The 19,340-nt window shown below is 40.4% G+C and overlaps 1 protein-coding gene across 6 annotated transcripts in view; it reads left to right on the top strand.

The window, feature by feature from the left end:
* The window catches only part of ACSL3 (acyl-CoA synthetase long chain family member 3), a 109,048-nt gene extending 89,984 nt beyond the window's left edge, over positions 1-19,064 (top strand). For 5 of the 6 annotated variants that reach the window (XM_077826943.1, XM_077826944.1, XM_077826946.1 and 2 more), the window contains 5 exons: positions 2,339-2,413; positions 3,920-4,111; positions 6,601-6,715; positions 10,894-11,063; positions 14,526-19,064. In XM_077826943.1, the coding sequence (XP_077683069.1) occupies positions 2,339-2,413; positions 3,920-4,111; positions 6,601-6,715; positions 10,894-11,063; positions 14,526-14,686 (713 nt within the window). In that variant the 3' untranslated portion in view covers positions 14,687-19,064. The remainder of the gene's footprint in view (positions 1-2,338; positions 2,414-3,919; positions 4,112-6,600; positions 6,716-10,893; positions 11,064-14,525) is intronic. The other variant, XM_077826947.1, reaches the window with a different exon arrangement.
* Positions 19,065-19,340: the final 276 nt, after the last annotated feature.

Raw genomic sequence — 19,340 nt, 5'->3', positions numbered from 1 at the left:
GCTCCCAAAGCCTCTCTGTGTGATGAAGACCATCTAGGTCTTTGCCTGGAGCTGAAGCTTGGGAGCAGGCTTTATTGTTTCCTGGGGGAATGGGTTGTTTCAACCATGGACCAGTGGTCAGGGAGATAGTGAGTTAGAGATGTTCCTTTGAGTTATAGGCTCCACCCCTCCCATTCTTCATCCAGTCTTCCATCTCAAATGACCCCATAAAGCATGGTCTAATCCAGAATCTGTTTTCTTACCTCCTGGATATGGAAGTAATAGAAAGTGTTCCCTTATAAGAGAGATTCTTTATTGTTCAGAAGCATACGGGGAGGGAGAAGCTGAGCCCTTCTAGATCCCAAAAGGCTCAAAAAGTGGATGAAGAAAACAAAGTTTTGGATGGAGACCCTAACTTCTAAGGTGTCATCCCTATCTGAAGGGAATTTTCTGACTTTGGTGGATCTGATGGATGCATAACTTCATATCATGATCAGACTGTGCCATCTCAGGTTCCTAAGGTTTTTGTATGTCAGGAAGCATTATCAATATTGGATGCTCCTATTTGGCTTGTCTGCGGGCTTCTTTGTCTTTACAGTGATGGTGGTGGTAATCATATTCAGACTCGGGTCACAAGGGATCCACCTATATTCCTTCTTGGATGACACTAATCAGAGCTCTTATTCACAGCAACAGCACATAGAGCTACATCCCTGACCTTGAATCTCCTTGAGGTTCATGGCTTTATTATCAATATCAAGAAAAGCTTGATTCCGTTCACCCAAATAACTCATTTGGGAATGAACATAGATATATTTTTGCTGTCGAGGTGTCTGTCTTTAAGAGGTTCCAGAAAATTCAGAACCTCCTTGTGTTGCTTAAGAATTTCAAGAGGCCTGCTATTGCACTGAGCCTTCAACTGTTAGGCCTCCTAGTATGGTGCATAGGGATCATTCCATGGATGCAATCAGACATCACGTGCATTCTAGCTTCATCTTAAAAGTATGGGTCCACTCCCTGAAACGCATGAAAGATTAGCTGAGGGTTCCAGCACAGGCAATCAACTCCTTAAAATGGTGGCTAGCACAGAGCAGTGTCAACTGGTTGTACATGGGGACACCATATCAAGTATGGATGACAACCCTGATCCTGCTCAGATTCCTACACTTGTCAAGACTCCAAGTAAACATAAAAAAGTCCATTTTAGCTTCCACACAAACTATAGACTTCATTGGAGCAACCCTAGATTCAATCAGAGCCAAAGCATACCTACCCCAGGACATATTCCAAGCCATAAAGGATTTCATCACTTAGCTTTGACTGAGCCCTCAGACAACAGTTAGAACCTGTCCTAACTGCCTAGGTCATGTGCCACCCTTTGGTGAGACTTCGATGTCTACAGGCTTGATTTATGGACAGTGCCAAACAAACACAGTCCAGACAAATTGATCTCCTCTTCTCCCCGCGCCCCCCCCCCCCGCCCCGAGTTCTGTGTTCTCTCCCTTGGTGTGAAAAAAGGGAACATGGGACTTCGCTTTGTCCCTCCCCACCCTCAGAAAGATGAACTACAGACCCCCTCCCATCTGTGCAAACGTGTTGGATAGAGTACCTGGACCCAACGAAAATCCGAGCTGCACATAAACCTTCCGGAGCTGCATACAGTGCACAAAGCCTGCAAGTGATTCCTACTTTTTATTCAGACCTTGCATGTTCAAGGCCTATTGGATAACATGACAACAGTTTACTATATCAGAAAACAAGGGGAAGCATGGTTCGCCCCTCTTTGGATAGAAGCAGTCAATCTCTGGAACTTCTGCATTTGCAGATCACCCTCTCAACCAGTGCACCTTCCTGGAGTGTGGATGCTTTGGCAGAGAGCCAGAGCAGACGTGATCTCTGGAGATCACAAGTGGGAACTACATGGTATGGAGCATCATTTGGCATTGGGGATTACCATCTTGGAATTTCATTGTCTGTTCAAAGGTAGTTCAGAAAAGAAATTCAGTATTGATAAATTATTGTGAAATTTTATTTATTGTTGACTTAATCAGCAAGCACACAAGCATCCATTTACAGCTGTAGGCTCTGGTCCTGTAATGTGATTCATGAGGGTGGACTGCTGTGACTACCCAGAGCCATATTGACTTAATTTGAGGTCTTCACCTTGCTCCCCCATTGCAGGATCAATATCCTAATCAGTATGCTTGTATCTTAATTGCACATTTTGAAAGTTGTGTTGCGAGAACTAAAATTAAGAATTAATTCATTAATTAACTCAACTCTGTTCAGTTTTGATAAATAAAATTTATTTGTAATCACTACTTGCAAATTGTTAATTGAAAATTATTTTTAATTTTAGTTTGGGACTACACTACAGGGAGAGTGGGAGCACCTTTGGTTTGCTGTGAAATCAAATTAATGAACTGGGAAAAAGGTAAGAAAACTCTTATGTAATGAAACTCAAATGCACGTAAGAACCTTATGTCAGTATTTATTTATTTGGCTGCACTATGCCCAATCCTCCACAGTGTAAAGCTGTTTCCTGGGTGACACAGGATTAGTGAGCTGCAACCAAGCTCCCTTATAGAGCTTGCTCAAGCAGGATTGAGAAAAATCTGCCTCAAGAAGTACCGTGCATGTGTTGCTTACTGAAGAGGAAGTGAACAAAATGTTTAAATAATTTAAATGTAGACAATAGACAATTGTTGATATTTGCCTAAATAGGTGATGGTTAGTATAATAAAGCCATGGAATTAGTCTGTTTTTGTTTCAGGATGAATGGAAACTTCCTGTGTTTCAATAATATTAGATTGGTAGATGAATATTTGTTTGTTTTTTCCTACCTTGTTGCACATAAGTTTGATTTTAAAAAAATCAGCTCCTAAGCCACTGTAAAATGTTATAAATATTTATAGATTTGCTTATTAGCACACACTGAATATTTTTAAACAGTTCTGATTTACAGCTTGTGTTTGTACAATGCCTAGCACCATGGGATACTGGTCCATTACTGGAACTCCTAGGCACTAGGATAATATAAATAATCTACTGTAGTGTTTCTTTCTTTTTGTTAGTCACATGATATATGAACATACATCTTGTGTGTTTGTGCATGTGCATGCATGTACCCTCCTATCTAGAGAATTATTTAATGTCAACACACTGGAATGGGAGACAAAATTCTGTATGTGCCAAACCAGGGGTGTTGGATTCACTGTGGTTCAAGCTAAACTACAAGTACACATTTTCTCCTCTTGTTGTTAGAAAATTTCACAATAGGCATAGTGCAGTTTACTAGCATTAATATAATAAAGACAGAAAGAAAGAAAGAAAGAAAGAAAGAAAGAAAGAAAGAGAAAGAAATGGCCAGTGAAATGGAAGCCTATTAAATAGATGCCAAATCTAATGGGTCTAATTAGATGTTTGAAGTACCTCTCAGTCCTTTGCCTCCCTTCACAGTTTCTTCTAATTTGGATGGCGGAGCTGCTTTATTATTTTGGAGCGCTTTTGTCTCACAACATTGAATGAAATTCACCCCTTTGATTTGGGCCAGTGTAAGGCTTATGTCTAACTTAAGTCCCCTGAATGGGACTGAGGTGATACGTATGCTTTAAGTTGGTCCTCTGCACACATAGGAATTTCACCATTAATGAACAGTGCCTACCCACCTCGCTAACTAGATGCTAAAAGTGGTTTGGAGCCACTAATACTCTAGTTAAATTATTCAGAAATTTATTGTAAAAAAAAGATACTTTCAAAAATAATTATTCTAATCTAAACCTGCTCTATAAAATCTAATTTTGATGATAAACCAAACACATTAATCCATTGAAAACTGTATAGATTTGCTTGGAATAGTTTCTGTTTTGTAGTTTTTTTGTTTAACTTCAATTTTTTTAAATCAACATCATGTTTAGAAAATAATTAACTCTGTTTTTAGGTGGATATTATAATACTGATAAACCGTATCCTAGAGGTGAGATTCTTATTGGAGGCCAAAATGTGACCATGGGCTACTACAAAAACGAAGAACGAACCAAAAAAGATTTCACTGTGGATGAGACTGGACAGAGGTGGCTCCATACTGGAGACATTGGAGAGTTCCATGCAGATGGATGTCTAAAAATAATTGGTGAGTTACCTAAGGAATTTGATTAATTTACTCCTATCAATTGACACAGTTCAGGTAAATAACATACTTGAACTGCTTTATTGTGTTGTTACCTAGAATTCTCAAGTGGTGGACTACTTGGCATTTGGGCTCATGTTGTTCTGTGTATCCAAGGAATATGTTTATCCTTCAACCCTAAGCTCCAGTTAATATTTTAAACTACAATTGTTCTCCCTCTTTTAGAATATTAATATAGATTTAGCTGTGATATTGGGTGCATCAACAGAGGACTCTACAATCAAGATTTATGAGCTATTTAAACTGTTGTATTAAGTTCTAGAGATTTTTGTTTGTTTTGTTGTTTTTTTGAAGGGGGTGGGTGGGTGGGTGAAGTTGTAATGGTATTATGCTGTCAGTAATTCTAAGGTGTGTTTCTTTGTCTTGGTATTAATTGGAGTCCTCTACAGACAATGGAAGAGGAATACACGCAGGCAACACTTTTTTAAACAAGTGCCTAAAGTTAGGCTCCTAAGGCCATATTTAGGCACCCAAATAAGTGGCAGGACTTTCAAAAGTGTGAAACACCAGTGAAGTTAGTGGGAACTTCTGGGTGCTCCGTAATCTTGAAAATCAGAGCACTGATTTAAGAGTAAAATGAGGACTGTTGCTATTGACTTCATTTATTTTGTGATATGGGCCAAGTCCTAGGTCCCTTTGCAGTGGTCTTTCAGGACACTATAGCTGCAAAAGTAGCTTACTTGGCTGCCCCAGAGAGCATGTTGGGGTATGACCAGGGAAAGGGGGTTTGGCCAAAGTGCCACTGCACTTGGCAATTCGTCTGTTGCAACAGCCCCTTGGAAGCCAGTACAGCTGGTGCAAGATAGAACAGCCTTCAAGTTGCTCTCACTTGTACCAAGGTCTGAATCAACTCCTTACCATATCCAGGATTGGGGGTCACTTTACTATCCTCCCCACTTGGGTCCTGTATTAATGAGACCTCAGCCAGACCTGAGAAATGAGGCCTGTATCTCTAATTATTGTGTCTTGTGCAATAGATGAACTGTTAAAATATAAATTAAAAGAATAAATAATAAAATACCACAAAACGTTGCATTCCCTGCATATGTTTCTGGTCATATGTATAGGAGCCAAGCAGCTTGAAACATGCTTCTTTGAAGAGTGTCCCTTTCGGTCTCCACTTTAGGTGAATCTGCACCCCTGCGCTTGTAATTGGAGATTTTTAGTAGCAGTGCCTGGTTGGATCACACATGTGCTGTCCCTGTCCCGTGCTGCTTCTGGCGGTGACATAGTGCTGTGTGACCAACCCCCCCCAGTTCCTTCTCCACCTCTCTCAGCTTGAGATGGAGCATTTGGCAGCACCTCTGAGATTTATCTTTAGCCTATCTTAACTTTAGAATACTAGTTAATTAGGGTAGTAAACTAAACTAACTACTATCTCTTCCCCTTTTATTCTTAAAAAAAAAAAGTCTTAACGTAGGAATTTAAGTTATAGTTATTAGGATCCCCCTTGGTATAGTATAGTTACCTTTCCTCACGGGAGAAACCCTATTCTAAGTGGCATGCCCGACTCCCTGGGTTTTAAATATTGCCTCACTTGTCGGTCCTCAATCCCGGTGTCATGAGGAGAAGTCTCTGCGCCCGGCATCCGGTTAGGGATCATGGACCCCCAGGCACCGGTCCCCAATGGTGGCATCTGACAGAGGTTCTCTGCTACCCCCTCAGAGGAAGGAGCACTTTGCCAAAAAGGTGACAAAGAAAAGAACTCTGACCTCCCCTTCTTGGGAATTTGCCAAAAAGAGTTGTTCCCGACCCATCAGACCCCATCAGTACTGACCACACTGAGACCATCCATCTCTGAGGTACTGGAACTCCACTACCCTCCCTCCCTCCCCTCTACTTTGGAGTTTTCATGTTAGAGACTCTGCGGTAGAGAGGGACAGGGACCGTGCATGTGTGACCCAACCAGGCACTGCTACAAAAAATCTCCGATTACAAGCGCAGGGGCACAGATTCACCTAAAGTGGAGCACCCATGGGGACAACCATCTCAAAGACCTCAGTTACTGCAGAGTATGAGTAACCTTCTCTTTCAGCCAAATACTGTTTTTCACATAATTCTAATTATAGTCTAGTTATATTCGCTTACAGTGCTGATAGATATTGTTACATCTGATAAAGATACCATATAACTAGAAGATCTAGTTGGAATAAAACATATAGTAAACATACAAATATTTCATTGGGGAAAGGTTTCTGTGTAGTTTAAAATATAGATCACAGTTGGTAGAAGGACACATCTAATGATCTGGGCAGATTGCTTTTTGTTAATCTGTTCAGTACCAAAAACTGGAACTTTATTTATCCAATTTAAAACACACAGAAATATGTTTGTTGCTTTTATACACTAATATCTCAGAAATGGGTATAAGCAAGCCCTTGGTGTTTTCATTGTGTAAATAACGTTTATTTAATTTTTCCCTTTATCAATAGATCGTAAGAAAGACCTTGTAAAACTCCAGGCTGGAGAATACGTCTCTCTTGGCAAAGTTGAGGCTGCTTTGAAGAATCTTCCACTGGTAGATAATATTTGTGCATATGCAAGCAGGTAAGAGAGCTCATGTGTCCAAGACTTTGGGGTCAACATTTTCTAATATTTAAACTACAGTGGTTGCACATAAAACTCTTTTGCTAACTTGCAAGTTTTTTGCCCATTTGAAAGAGATTTTTGTTTTGTTCTGTATTTTTTGAAGTTTTGCACTGTGCCTATGCACTCAGCTCCAGGTATAACCATATCTAAGACTTGAAAAGGTTAAGCGTTAGCTATCTCTTATTGATGCATAAGTACTTGTGCATGACCAAATTAATACATTTGTAGCTAAATCTGGTTCCACATATCTGCTGCAAGTAACTGAATATGTTGAGGATCTCTGCAAGAGTGAAGGGAGAACTCACCTGACCCATCCACCATTAGACATTGAGGCAGCAGTGGAAAACCGCTCTTCAGCTTCTAATGTTGTTGCAACTCACTGAGGGCTTGTCTACATGGGGTTTTAAACTGAATCAAATCCAGTTAATCTGGTTTGAAAATTCCTGTTTATGCATGATGCAACTCATCATTGCACTCTAACTCCACATTTCCTGGGAACTCTGGAATCCTCCGCAAATGGACTAGGTTTGCTCCTAATTGAATTAGTTTAGTCTTTTGTTTGTGTGCTTACACTTGCTGTCCACCTTTTTGCATGCTTACAGTGGCTATCCCACAGTGCTTTTCAGGTCAACCGTTATGACCTGTCCATTTACTCGTGTGCCATCCTTGCCCTGGTGTTGAGTTTCCAGGATGACCCTTCCCCTCTTTAAAGGGCGGCGCAGAGCCAGATTTGGCCATTTGCTCCTATACTACAGTGTATCATTATTCTGGTGATACAAACGTGCTAGCACATGAGAAACCCCACAACATTCCTCGCACAGCTATTTGGAGCCATGCTGGGACCCTGGATCATCACTACTGGGGGAGAAGTGTCAGTTCAGAAAACTCTTGTGGCCAGCCACAGGCATAAGAACCTTTTTGTGGACATAGCAAAGCAGATGTCGGGGCGGGGGGCTTGTGACCAGGATGCCGCCAAGTGCCAGATAAGAAGCCAAAAGCTCAGGAGAAACGAGGGGGAAAAACGAGACAATCTGACGGGGCACATGATCTCTCCATTTTTCATGAAGTAGACAGGATTGTACCTGATTATAGTACAACCCATCTCAGGCACTATTCTGAGAGTGTTGCCTGCATTCCCCCCCACACTGAGGACGACCATCTAGACCCATCAGAGGATGAGCAGGAGGTTGCCGAAGAGGAGCTGCTCCCTGAGAGCCTGACTCAGGAGCCTGACTCTGGCCAGCTGGAAAGCCAGCTCCCGTCATGCTCTGCTACAACAGACCCTTGTTCCTGCCCTGCATCAGCTGAGCCAGAGTCCCAGACAGAAACCCATGCCAGGCCTGAAGTGTCATATCCCATAAAGGAAACTTCAGCATGTAAGTATCTATGTTTACAATTTATTATTTATTTTTATTGTTGGCAGATATGAGCTAGAAACCCACATCCCGTTTGTTACAGCTTCAAAATCCAGCCAGCATAGTGCAATTGCAGTTAGTCCCTCTTTCTCCTCTGGTGCACCCCCCCTTCATAGCATATTTCAATAACAAAAGCATTCATTTGTGCAAAATTAACAGTTGATTGAGACCATGCTTGCAGGAAAAGAAATTGGGTTAGTTTTCATAGTTTATGTGAGGTATAAGTGCACATTGCCTGCCCAGTCAAGACACAAACAATACTGGACCCTTCTAAGGTACAAATGCCTGGTAAAATACATTGTAGCTGATGATCATTGAAGGACCCTGTCCTTCTCTGCACTTTCTCCATGTCCACAGGGAAGATATAGCAGACCTTAAGATTGAGAAATAGCTTGATATTTGTTTTGCATATTACAGGGAATAGTCACTCACCCATGCTTCTCAGTATAGCTTGTCAGCTCCTTCCACTCCTGCAGTGCTTTTGGGGGGGGGGGGGGGCATCCTGGTGAATAACTGAGCAGCAAGATACTGCCCTTTGTCTTTTTGAATAAGACCATTCTCTGCCTCCTAGTCAGCCACGTCAGCATAATGTTATGGAGAGTGAGGACAGCTTAAAGGCGATGTAGAGGGAATTACTATCCAGTTTGCCCCCTATAGTCCTTCCTTTACACCTCCAATGCCATAGAAGCACCTCCAGGGCGCAAACAAAACTGCAAAACCAAACCTGGATCATAGCTCCAACCACATCACCCCAACAGCATGAAAGCAGATACAGTAGATTTGAAATCCAAATGCACCCAAATTCCTCTGTACATGCAGACCACTTAGCATCTCTGAGGTTCCCCCATGGATGGCAAGAGTCTCGGGGAGGTAAAGTCACATATACATACCAAAAAAAAGCTATCATGATTTGTCTGCGATATGAACAATAAGCAGTTGTTCTCCTCTGCCCCCTACTTCCACAGCTCTGCAATAGCCAGATCATCAAGGACAGGATATGAACTGCTGACAGGCTGTTTCTCTGAAGGGGAGAAAAAAGAAGACTCAAGACAAGGTGTTTGCAGAACTCATGGCAGAGACACAGAGGAAAACCAGGCTGGCTGAGAAGTGGAGACTATATATGAGGGAGGGAGAAAGAAGTGCAGCTGTCCCAGGAGAACGTGGCAGTGAGCAAGGACAACGTCACAGTGACCAGTGAAAGTATGGCTGTGGCCAAGAATTGCATCACCATGGTGAAGAAGAGCATGGAAAAAGGCAGAGAGATTCCGAGGCAACTCATGGATGCTATCCTAAGACAGAACGTCCTTTTGAAAACATGCTTCTGCTAGGCCAGCAGTCCCTGAAGTCCCATAATTTGGAACCTAGCCATGTTCTTCAGACCCTGGACAATTCTGGCTAGGGGACCAGCACTAACTCCTAACCTCTGCATGCCCACAGCAATGCTTCTAGCAGTTCCCATTCACCTCTCAAATCCAACCTCTAGGCACTTGGGACTCCAGTTCTTTTGCGCCCTACAATGCCTCTGAGAATTTTGAGCCAAAGTGCTCAACCTATGTGGATGAGAAGAGACAGGGGCCAGGTGTATACTTGCCTTTAACTTTCTGCATCCCTCTTCCAAATCGTTGCATTTGAAATGTTCTTACTGTTGCACTTGTGAAAGGTTTGTATTCAGTTGGTTATTTAAGAAGATTGGTTGGTTAAATGGGGTTCCAAATACAGGTTTTTCCCATTTGTTCATTTAAAGGTTTGTATTTGGTGTTTTATTGTTTTTTTGTAATAAAACTATTTATACATAATACATCCATTATGAGTCATCAATGCATTTAACACAGAAAATCCTTTAAATAAACCTGAAATAATGCATCAGCTTTTACAAAAGGATATAGGGACCATTCAACTTCAACGACCCACACACAGTACACCAGCACTCATAATGTTTGCATCTGAACACACACCGCACTGGCTACCGTGTTCAGGCATGTGACTCAAATACAAACAGTAGGCATCCCTGACAGCATTCCCCTGGTGTTTGTGTTCTGTATGGGATGCCTTGCTGGTTGCTCGAACTTCTGAGCAAGTCTCCTCTCCTCATTCTCCCATTTACCTATAAGGCTTTCCCGCTTGCTCTCACAAATATTGTGTAAAACACAACATCCAATTATAATGGACCTTTGCATATCCTCCTTATGTATGAGGTGTGCACATTCTGCATAGGCTGAGCCCTGCCTCCCCTCACCTTAGTATAGCAGAACTGCACTGATTCCTTTGCAAGAGGACTTTCCATATCTGTAAAGGTCAGGTTAAGATTTGCCCCTCAATGAATTATTTGAACCCGATATGCCCTATTTTTATTCATTATGTAAATACGCAATCCAAATTATCTCATAATAAGGAAATTACATTTAAAAATGGCTAATCTGACATTATAGTTAGGTATTAATTACAACTCTAAATTTGTGTGTTTTCTTCTACTATCATATTTCTCCTTAATACTTACATGGGTCTGTTATGGCATAAGTAACCATATTCAGTAATACAAACTTCTACCTATTTAAAAAAGGGCAGAGGTCCAATTTTGTGAACTTATTCTGTGAGATTCTAGATGAACAAAAGTTAAAAATCAATATAAAATAGAAAAAAATTTAACTTTATAATTGTTTTTAAATGACTTAATTGTTAATGCTACCAAATTCATACTAAAGTACATTTTATACTTCTCAGTTTCCAGTCTTATGTCATTGCATTTGTTGTGCCAAATCAAAAGGAACTTACAGAACTAGCTCGAAAGAAAGGATTTAAAGGAACGTGGGAAGAGATCTGCACCAGTGCTGAAATGGAAAAAGAGGTACTGAAGGTAGTAACTGAAGCTGCTAGCTCAGGTGAGCAGTCAGGTAAATTTGTATTTGCTTTGTGGAACCTAATGTATTGTAAAAGTATAAAATATAAAACAGTAGAAACAAAATAGGCATATGAATTTATAAAAGATGTTTTATTATGAGTAATTTGTGTCCAAAATAGAATCCGCCGATAATGAAGTATTTGTGTTTTCTGCAAAATTTGACTTTAACTGGAGGATGCTTTTTGTGTGTGGGAGGGGTGGGGGACATAGTCTATGTAATTCTTCTTAGAGTGCTGGTTTCTGTGTGACTTCCACACGTGGGTACATATGTGCTTCATGTGTCTGAGACTGGATATTTCTAGTAAGTAATGTCTCTTGGTCTGCACCTGCACAGTTGCTCCCCTTATATCCCATACTGGCAGTATAAAGAGCGGTGAGGACAGATGCTTTTCCAGTTCCTTCTTACCACCATGTGGCCTCAGTCGGAATCTTGTGTGTGTGAAGCTATCTTTATCTTTCATAATCTGCATGTATAATTGTATATAGTTGTAACGTTTTTAGTATTTTATAGTCTAGTGTAGTTTAGTTTGTCCCCACCTCAGGAACTATGTCTATTCCCAGAGTTCCAGGATTTAAGAACCGTATCTCCTGCCCTCCTGCATCTTGGTCAGCAATGACCACCAGTACTACCTTTACTGTCTTGTGGAGTCTTATATCTCCACTAAGTGCAGCATCTGCTGCTCCTTCCCTCTCTGGACCTATGAGAGACGAGAGCTCCGACTGAGGAAGAACCTCATGGAGAAGGCCATGAGACACAAGTCTGATCCAGGCCAGAGGAAACCTTGTGTACCTTGGCCTCAGTCTGTGAGTAGCACCCTTCTAATAGCCATGATCAGAGGCCATTCAGACTATTCTCAATTGCAGCAGAAAAGACTCCATCAGAAAATGGTATTTAGCAAAATGGAGGCGTTTCTCTACGTGGATGCAACAGAGCCAGTTATCCTCAGAAAAAGCATCTGCTATTTTATACTACTTTCTTACCCTCAAGATGTCAGGATTGTTCATTAGCTCACTGGAGGTCCACTTAGCTGCAATCAATGTCTTCTATTCTCCAGTAGAGAGCTAATCCATTTTTAGTCACCTGACAATAGTCAGATTTCTGAAGGGTCTCACTAGGATCTTCCCTCCAGTAGCAGTGCCAACATTGCAGCGGGACCTCAGGCTTGTACCTATAGGCGCCAACTCTGTGGGTGCTCCGAGGCTGGAGGACCCATGTTAAAACCAGTAGCCGGTGCTCAGCACCAGTCAGCTGATTGGCGATGCTCCCAATGAGCTAGTTGGGGGTGCCACCAAACAGCTGTTTGGTGACCCTGCCAAACAGCTTTTGGTGGCTCAGGGAGGGGCTTGGGGGAGGGCAGCGAGTGGCAGGCAGTCAGGGGCCTCGGAGAGGGGTGCAAAGATGTGGAATGGAGGCAGGGCCTCGGGGAATGGGACAGAGTGGGGGCAGGAAGAGGTGGAGCAAGGGCAGGGCATTGGGGGAAGGAGCGGAGTGTGGGCGGGGCCTCAGAGCGCGGGTAAAGCACCCCTGGAGAAAACCAGAAGTCTGTTCCTGTGCTTGTACTGTCAATACTTACTGGGCCACCCTTTGAACCATATGCCATATGCCTGATGTCCCATCTTTCCACGAAGGTAGTCTTTCTTCCCACCATCACAGCAGTCAGCAGGTGAGTGAACTGGGGGCACTCATGGGCGACCCACCATACACCACGTTTCATAAGGAGAAGGTTTCCCTTCACCTTCACCCAAAAATCACCCCCAAGGTAATTTCTGAGTTTTTCATGTGAAGCAGTCTCTTCGCTTGCTGGTATTCTTCACTAAAACTCATGCTTCTAATGAGGAGAGGAGATTTCATTCCCTTGATGTCAGATGGGTTCTAGAGTTCTGTGTGCAAAGAATGAAACCAGTTAGGAAAATTCCTAGACTATTTGTCACTATAGCAAAGCATTCTGGGGGACCAGCTTTTCTGCTCAAGGACTCTCTAAGTTGATATCTGTGTTGCTCTTTGTAATCATTTGGCGCATCTCCCTTCCACGGACAGGCTGAGGACCCGCTGTACTAGAGCACAGGTAACATCAGTAGCATGTCTTCGAGAAGTACCTATACTGGACATTTGTAAGGCAGCAGTCTGGAATTCCATCCATATCTCTCAAAGATAACATCTTAGTCCAGGCATCTTTTGCAGATGCAGCAGAGGTGTATTACAGACATCTATATTGACTGCATCCTTGCACCACCCTCCTCTTTGAATACAGCTTACCAGTCACCCACATGTGAGGTACACATAGGGACCAGCACTCGGTTACTCTACCTGTAACTGGAAGTTCTTCAAGATGTGTGGTCCCTATTTGTATTCCACTTCCTGTCCTCCTTCCCCTCTGCTTTTGATCCTCTCGGATTCACAGTAAGAGGATTAATTGGAGAGACGTCCATCTGCACTGCCATGTATGCCCTTGGTATGAAGAAACTGCCCATGTGTGGACTGACAAACTCTACTTGCTAGAAATCTTTGATCTCCGACATATGGAGTGTGTGTACCCATGTATGGAATATAGATAGGGACTACACATCTTGAAGAACCTCCAGTTACAGGTAAGTAACCCACATTTTTCTCCTTGTCCGTCTCAGAAACTTTAATATATAATATAGCAAGTTAAGTATTGTGTAAGCTAATGAGCATTCAGTATGCAATAGGCTATTTGTTTTCATTAGCTCAGCGTTCCATTGACTTTACTTTTACATTACTTCATAACCTTAGCCTCCATGCTAAAGAGTAATAGTTAAACACTCCTCTCTGTTATGTTCCATAGAGAACAAAAAGGGTGGGAAAACAGTGAAAGGGGGAAATTACATTCTCCCTCTCTCCTCCTCCTTCAGTGTCCCTTTCCAGTGAGTTCGCTGAAGATCAACTGCACAAACAGTGTATAATTAGGGTTGGCAGGTTTGGGGAAGTATATTGTAGCAAAGGAATCAGCTACTGTACTCAACACGTTCTCCCAGCAACTTTCTAGACATACTATGAGAAATAAACAGCAGAAAGTAGCACTATTCTGAGCCTAAATAAATTCAATTCCATGCCGCCTTCTACTTTCAGAGGGTCAGGGTTAGAAAACAGGCCTGGCAGGATAGATCTTGAGTGAGCCGTTCTGCTGTGTGTATGTGCATGCATTTGCAAAGCCAGTGAGCAGCACAAAAGCCCAAGCACATGGGACATATTCCATGGTAATCGAATTTAATTGTCCAGAGATCCTGTGACGCCACATGCTTTAAAGACCTCTCTGTGTGGCATCAAACTAAAATTTGAGGAGTACTTTTATCCCCATAGCACTGGCTTTTCTGTGTGAGAGCACGATTTAGCTCCTCAATCTATGTTTTAGTTAAGGAGGGGAAAAAACAACAAAAATAAACCCACATACATTTGAAATCTTTCTCTTATTTGTATTTTTTATTATTGCAGCTCATCTGGAGAAATTTGAAATACCAGTAAAAATTCGTTTGAGCCCTGATCCTTGGACCCCTGAGACTGGTCTGGTGACAGATGCCTTCAAATTAAAACGCAGAGAGCTTACATCACACTACCAGATGGACATTGATCGAATGTATGGAAAAACAAAATAATTCTTTTCCTGCGCTTCTTTGCTACAGTGAGCTCGGATCAAATAGGAAATACTTGAATCTCATGTCTCAGTACTTGAGACCAACACACAAAAACACCATTCCTCATTTTCAACTTAAACTGATAACATCAACATCTTTGACTGTCAGGATTAGTAAAATGTTAAGGCAGCAAACTTGTGTCTGTCTCCTTCTTTCCAGTATTCTCTGCTATCCTGTCAATAATTGGATTTTCCTGAGTTCTTTTGGGAAACTGTGTGATTTTTGAAGCCTCAAGTTTTTAAATATGATTTATAAATCCTGTATAATGTTCGGTTTGCAACTTTTTAAAGTTTGGATGTACAGGCGGATAACTTGGCTATGTAAGAAATGGTTATTCTGGGGGCCTTTTTTATATAAGTATTTAAATATAAAAACTTATTGATGTTGTGAAATTATGTAATCTGAAAATGCTTATAAATCAAATCACTGTTGGACGGAAGACCAGATTATTTTGTTGCTGTGCAATTGTTCTTTGTAAATTTAAGAAAGAAAAAGTCTGACATTCTGACTTATGAAATACACCTGAAATATGTGCCTGATGGTTGATCCTTAAATATTTTATTTTTTACCTGAAAAAGAAAGGTGGGCATGGCACAGCACTGTATATAAGCAGACAGCCCTGGAAAATATGTTGTTTGAGGCTTTATTAATGCAAAAGATGCTATTTAACACACCAAAAGCTACATCTGTGAATAATCTGTCTAATATTGAAATTCACTTTTAAAATATCTTCAGGCCATTTTGTACAGAAGTTATATTGTTTAAGATTTGTGAGAACTTTTAAGTGTTAAGTAAAATGAATTCAGAAAGTTTGGCGGGACTTTAACAAAATCATCTCTTTTCTCATCAGTCTTACGTACACAATTCAGGTTTTCCGTTTTGTTGCTTGTAAATCATTGATAACAGTCATGTTCAAACCTAGCTGCAGCCCAAATCTTTTGGAGGGAAATTTCTTAAAGGCCCAAAATGTCCCATTAGGTACCAGTTGGAAGTGGGCACTTAACTGCCATTTGTGCCTTTGAAAATCTTCCCCCTAAATTAATAATTTAATGTTTTTGTTTATCATCTTTTTTTCTTTGAAGGCAGATGTCTGAAGTATTGTACGTTAAGAGTCATATTTATTTTACTTGGTTGGTTGTTTAATTGTTGCTCCCAAATTCTTGATTTAGTTGATTATAAATAGTCCTGTGAAGCTTTCATTTCCAGAGTTCTGGGTGCTAGCTAGGTCTAAAGTGAGAGCCTCTAGATTGGTTTCAGATATGTATTTTATTATTAGTTTTTTAATATATTAATTTAGAGAAAATATTCTGATCAGGGTCACATGAGAACATGGAAAGGCATACATCAGTAAATTTTGTGGTGGACCAGGTATTAAAAGGGCTTTAATTTGCTGAAATTTCTTTCCTCATAGGGTATATGAAATTATAATGTAAAAAGTCAGGTCTTCATGCTTGCTTGATGCAATAGTTTGATAACAGAGCATTGGCTGTACAAAAGACTTGCAGTACCTAAAACCAACCTTTTCTGCTGTTAACATTGGTAAAGCTTTAAGTTGGGAGTTTTAGGAGAAGGTTTCACACAAACTCTGATGAAAAAATTAATTCTGAAGTATATGAAAATTGACACTCCTTGTTCAGTTGTATAGGAGACCAAAGTCAGGTAGGTTCCCTGTGCTGGTGAAAGCTGAATGTATCATACCTAGTTTCAGTCACTTAAATAATGGAAGAATGAGCTGTATTTTTAATAGCTCTTACTGGATTGCCATGGATTTGCACTGTTGGTGCTGGAGAACTCTCTGGACCTTTTGGTGAGGTTTGGTGTATTTAGTCAAATGGAATTGTCAGAATTAAAAGGGGTTCAAAATCACATTTGTATGAGTAATGAGGCCGTTGTAATCCAGGCTATACATGATCTGAATCTTAAAGAAGTTATAAACACATGATAGATATATACAGATAAGACTAAATGTAGGTTGCATCCGATGAAGTGAGCTGTAGCTCACGAAAGCTTATGCTCAAATAAATTGGTTAGTCTCTAAGGTGCCACAAGTACTCCTTTTCTTTTTGCAAATACAGACTAACACGGCTGTTACTCTGAAACCTAAATGTAGGAAAGTAATTGATTGAAGAATGGGAGCACATGAACTGTCAAGTTCAAAGGAAAAGTGTCATCATGTTTTAGTTATAGAAAAATGTTTAATAAAATATAGATTTGCACTCTGTCAAATGGCATCAAGAAGCAATAAGGTTCATAAATAGAGCCTGCATTTGAAGCAATGATATACTTTGCTTAAAGTTGCAAATGGCTTTTTTGTGATCCTAGAAAAACAAAAATAATCCAAAAAATGGCTAACGTAATATGGCCAGCATCCTAAGACTACTTGTACTCTGTAGTGTATTAATAAAATTCTAAATTTGATTAACCCAGAAGAAGCATTCTGAAAGAAATAGTATTTTAAAGTATGCTAAGTTCTTAAATGCACTTTGGATAAATCACAGAAATTAACAGATGTTTTAACATTAGTTTGGAAACAAGTCTTCACTTTCCTTCCAGCTCTGCCAGAAGGTTGAACTGTAATCTAACTCTGCATCTGTTTTTCAATCCAATTTTCTTTTCTGATGTACTTTTAAGTTGATGTAGACAAATAGTTCCAGTTTCTGTTGAGAATCAGATTGGTTTTGTAAAAGATAAAGCTTTTGTTTCCTCTAAGTGAAAATAAACCGGTAGAACAATTTTAAAGAGAAAAGGGCCTTTGAATTTTTGGGTGGGCCTAAAAAATATTTTTTGGTAAGTATTATTATCCTGTCTCAAAGATGGGGGAACAAATGGCCTGATCCTCTGAGGTTCTGAATATCTGCAACTCCTGTTGAAGTCACTTGTTGTGGGTACTCAGATCTTCTCTGGAGCAGGCTCTAAGGCAGAAAAGTTACACTAAATGACCAGGGCCACAAAAGGAGCCCGTGTCATAACTGACATTAAAATGCACGTGTCCCTTGTGATTGTAGTCCATCGAGCAATGATATCTCTTGCGTGCTTAGCTGCCACCATCCTTTCATCTTGTGATCATGGGCCATGCTAGCTGCTTAGCAGAGGAACAATTCAATTAGGAGGTGGTTCATGGGAACCCTAATGGTAGCAGTCAACGTGATGCCAGACTCCAATTATGAACTGGTCTGGGGGGCTTTTTTCTCAGCCCTCAAAAGTGAAAGAAATCTAGCAACCTGATGGAATAGATTTAGCCTCCACATTTTCAAGGTTCTCATAATAAGAACATGGGGTGGGAACTGCCGCTGAGAATCTATTCTGGCCCTAAAAGTTGGCCTTTGAAAAGAAGCATCTTGACAAGAAGCAATTTAAAATTCCTAAAATTCTGAATCTGTGGGATAGTAGTGATCATTAGCTACTTATCCCCATGTGGAAATGTGCATAGCTATGAATTTTGAATTGCAGTATAAAAGAGGACTAACTGACCTAGTAAGAACCAGGACTGAAGATGAATAGTTGGCACACATCTTCTGGTGTTGGTTTTTGAAATGTTTCAAGACTTTAGACTGACACTTCAATCTAGATGTCACAAGTGTTCTTTACAGGGAATAAACAAAGCTTGTTTGGATGTGGTTAGGAAATTAAAAATTAGAGGTCAGAAAAGACCTGGCAAGTTTACTGATGCTGTTACTATTGCAGTTTACAGAAAAATTGACTGTACCTCAAGGGGAAGCTGTGTCTTCTCAGCAGTAAAACATTTTGCTGAAGTTGAAGTTCAAAGCAGTGTGCAATTGAAACTAAAAATATAGCACATAGATATGTGCTAACAAGTTTATAAATAGGATGAAGAGAAATGTATGGAATTGAAACCCTACATAAAAACATTCTGCAAAGCTTGTAAATTTAGGCAGAAACTGCCACAGGGGATAAGAGTCCATGGAAGTAAACTTTTATATGTATGCTGCTGAAATTGGCAAGCTTTTCTTCTGTATTAGAACTCCACTTAGACCTTGTGTTGCAGCATTTTTTTTTTTAATAAATGTGGTGTATTCATTCGTTTGAGCTTGTAAGAAAATTGTATACATCTGTGTCTTCCATACTGGTTAAGAGGAGGGGTCTCCTTTTAAGTTTGAACACATTAGACCAGTCTGAAAATGTAATTGAATGACCAGTTGTATAATACTATAATTGGTTATTTAATGCAAACTCATTTTCAATGTAATCTTGGTTTGGTTGTTAATGTGAACTGCCTGAAAAAGTGTATATCATAACTGATTTATATTGTATGAATTATTTATTTGTAATTGGACATTAAGTTTCAAAAATAAAGAAAGATAAAATTGAGTTTCACAAATTAAGCCTCGCACTTCCTGTTCTTCACCTTTTCAGGGTGTTGTTTTTTCCCCCCACAAAAAATCATTCTGGACCAGAACCATAGCTGGTGTAAATTAGGGTCCCTCCATTAACTTGGTGGAACAGTATACTTGTCCATCAGCTGAGGACACATCTAACCCTTCACATATAAACTATGTTCTTGCCGCTTTTAAAAATGGTAATGAATTAAGACCATTGAGAATGTTGCTATTTTCAAAGGGGACATACTCTGAATTTTTCTCCTTTTGTTGGAAAC

This window comes from Eretmochelys imbricata, chromosome 9 (genome assembly GCF_965152235.1).
Source record: "Eretmochelys imbricata isolate rEreImb1 chromosome 9, rEreImb1.hap1, whole genome shotgun sequence".
Classification (NCBI taxonomy): domain Eukaryota; kingdom Metazoa; phylum Chordata; order Testudines; family Cheloniidae; genus Eretmochelys; species Eretmochelys imbricata.
Note: the sequence above shows the minus strand (reverse complement) of the source record. Positions and strands in the feature narration are given on the sequence as shown.